General features: G+C 53.8%; 1 protein-coding gene across 1 annotated transcript; it reads right to left on the bottom strand.

Annotated features, from left to right (window-relative positions):
- Positions 1–685: 685 nt before the first annotated feature.
- Positions 686–1,376, bottom strand: LOC108749272. The gene is made up of 2 exons (XM_018487852.1): positions 1,266–1,376; positions 686–1,114 (listed from the first exon to the last, which is right to left on the bottom strand). Exons 1-2 carry the CDS (start codon positions 1,374–1,376, stop codon positions 686–688), a joined length of 540 nt encoding a protein of 179 aa, XP_018343354.1.
- Between the last annotated feature and the right edge of the window lie 1,668 nt (positions 1,377–3,044).

Below are 3,044 nucleotides of genomic sequence, written 5' to 3'. Positions count from 1 at the left end.
GTGGAATCCAGAACCGGAGTCGAGTATCCCCAGAGTCAACTGAACCCCTCCATGAAGAGTGCGGCGATGATAGGCTTCCACTAGCAAGCGCGTGAGCCACGATCTTGGAGGCACGATGAGAGGATGCCGCTCGTCGAAGGACAGCGCTGCGTGCTTGAGGCGTTCTCCAACTCGTAGGATTCCATGGTCGTCTATGTATGGGTTGAGGGCTCGCAGGTGACTGAATCTTGGAAGACAGCATTTATTTGTGATTGCGGTCATCTCTTCCGGGTAATGCAGCAGCTGCACTGTGCGAATCCATTGCAGGAGTGTTGTGTCGAGTTCAGCAGGGAGTAGTGTTGACCAGTGGTGTTCCTTGTCCGCAGATTTGACTGGGTGACGGCGCCAGCGTACGCACCAGAAGGTTACTTTCAGGAGTTGATGCAGTGATGAGAACATGAGGAGTTCTTCTGGCTCGTGGTTGTTTCTGATGGCTGCAATGAGCGTAGTGGCCGTTGCTCCGGAATGTCCTTGTTGGTTCCTTGTCTCCGCTTGGCTATTCCGTCGGATTACCGCATAGCCATGTAGGACCCGTCCACCACAGGAGATGATCGAGGAGCTCGCGTGGTGTAAGTCCTCGGGAGGCGCAGTCGGCGGGATTATCCTTGCCAGGGACATGGCGCCATTGAGCCTCAGGAGGTTGCTGCTAGATCTGAGATACTCGATTGGCCACGTACGTCTTCCAGCGAGAGGCGTGGCCCTGAATCCAATGGAGTGTGACCTTGAAGTCTGACCACAAGGTTACTGGAGTCATAGCGAGTTTCAACACAGAGCGCGTGTGCACGAGTATGCTTAAAAGTAAGGCGGCGGCGCAGAGTTCTAGTCGCGGGAGAGATACGAGTTTAATCGACGCGACCTTGCCTTTTGTCATCAGATACACCACGGCGGCGTAGCCTCTCTCGGACGCGTCTACGAAGCCGTGTAGCTCGAGATGAGAGCTCGTGTCGCCGGTGCCAAGCCAACGGCTGACTCTGAGCTTTTCGAGGAGTGGAAGTTCCTCCCAGAGCCGCTTCCACTTCACAGTGATGGTCGACGGCAGCGGGGCGTCCCAGTTTAACTGCTGCAGCCAGGCAGACTGAATTAAGATTTTCGCTTAAATTATTATTGGAGCCAGCTATCCGAGCGGGTTGAAGAGTCGGGCAGTTTCCGCCAGCAAGCTTCTCTTGGTGAAAGTGACGACGATGCGAGGAAGAACAGAGAAGGCGAATTCATCACTAGCCGGATACCAGCGCAATTCCAGAGTTGAGTGGTTGTCTTGCTTCCAAGCTAGCGGGTCTCTGGTAAGACAGTGCTCGGGCGGAATGTCGCGGAGAAGGTCCTGGCAGTTGGCGGCCCATTTTCGCAGAGAAAACCCGCCCGCCATGCAGAGTTTGCGGAGCTCGATTTGTAGAGTGATAGCGTCGGCTTTGCAATGTGCTCCGGTTACGATGTCGTCGACGTAGCAGCCGTGTCGTAACGTATCCGCGCCTCGCGGATAATGAAATCCTTCGTCGTCGGCCAGTTGACGAAGAGCGCGGATGGCGAGAAATGGCGCGCACGCGAGACCGTAAGTGACTGTTTTTAAAGTATATGCGCGAATCGGATCGTTAACATTGTGCCGCTAGAGAATACATTGATTATTTTTGATCTTCTGGGTTAACGAGAATTTGGCGATACATCTTCTCGATGTCAGTTACAAACGCGTAACGATGCCTCCGCCAACGCAGAAGTACGTTCGCGAGGAGTGGCAGCAGAGGTTGGCACCGACCAGAAGTTGAGTATTAAGTGACTCACCGGACCTTGTACGTTGCGATCCGTTGAAGATGACTCTGAGCTTGGTAGTAGTGCTGGATTCTCGGAGCACGCCGTGATGAGAAAGATAGCATCTATCCTCACTGGAATTCGGAGGTTTTCGTGCCAATTCCATATGATTCAAGTCCTCGTACTCCTTCAGGAAAGCGCGGTAGAAGTCTCCGAATCGTGAGTCTCGCTCATAGCGTCACTCCATGGCGGTCAAGAGTCGTTCAGCGGGTTTTCGAGTCTCAGCTAGCATCGTCGGCGGAGATGTGAAAGTCGTATTATGTACCGTCCTTCGGCAGTACGTTGATGCTGTGCAAAAATGTCTTCGCACTGCTGTTCCTTTGGCGTGAGCGGCGAGAGCGGGCGTCTCTCTCCCTGCTCCCAAAAGCGGTGCACGAGTTCGGCTAGCTCATGATCAGCGGTGCACTGAAGCGAGCGGCGCTCCGTCAAGTTGGTTGCCTGGTCGCAGCCTCCTGACAGGATCCAGCCGAGCAGAGTTTTCTGAGCGATAGGTGCTTGGAGGCCTTTGCGAAGACCATCTTGGAGGATGATTGAGCATACTTCCGCTCCAAACAGTAGCTCAATGGAATCGTTTGCTAAGTAATCCGGATTAGTTAGTTGGAGCCTCTTCAAGTGCGGCCACTCCGTCTTGGTCATTGCGTTTGCGCCTTGGTACAGCGACAAACGCGGCAGAATGAAGAGTTCGGCGGTGAACTTGGTCTCCGTGGTTTACGAGGGTACGTTGAGAGTCACCTTTTCTCTGCTAGGCCCGGAGCTTTTGCCGCTGATGTCGACGATCTCGACTGCGAATCGAGATCATGGCAGAGCGCTGGACCAAGGCCTTTGAAATCAAAGATACTTCCGACTCTTGATCGATGAGCACGCGAGTTGTGTGCCGGTTGCCGTAACGATCAGCGATGGATACTCGCGCAGTTGCGAGCAGAATAGCCTTGTAGTCGTTGTCGCAGCGCACCACCGACAGTGAGCTGACCTCTTGGGGTTTTGGTGAGACGTACGTGTCGTGCAACATCGAGTGATGGCGAGACACGTGATACACATTCTCGTAGACTGACACTTCGCGATTGGGTGAGAGCCGAGGCAGTTGAAGCACAGTCTATGAGTTTCGGCGACGGCCTTGCGGTCAACAGCGGATTTTTCCTTGAATTTTTTGCACACGATCACGTGGTGCTTGCCTTTACATAGGACGCACTGTGGAGATTCGGTGT

This window comes from Trachymyrmex septentrionalis, unplaced genomic scaffold, assembly GCF_001594115.1.
Source record: "Trachymyrmex septentrionalis isolate Tsep2-gDNA-1 unplaced genomic scaffold, Tsep1.0 scaffold288, whole genome shotgun sequence".
Classification (NCBI taxonomy): Eukaryota; Metazoa; Arthropoda; class Insecta; order Hymenoptera; family Formicidae; genus Trachymyrmex; species Trachymyrmex septentrionalis.
The sequence above is the reverse complement of the archived record's forward strand: the minus strand, read 5'-3'. Positions and strand labels throughout refer to the sequence as shown.

Excerpts from the sequence above, each read along its gene's own strand:
- LOC108749272 (XM_018487852.1), bottom strand. The coding sequence starts at position 1,376 with ATGGGCCGCCAACTGCCAGGACCTTCTCCGCGACATTCCGCCCGAGCA. Across the intron at positions 1,115-1,265 it reads TCAACTCTGGAATTGCGCTG|TCTGCCTGGCTGCAGCAGTT; the intron begins GTATCCGGCTAG and ends ATCTTAATTCAG.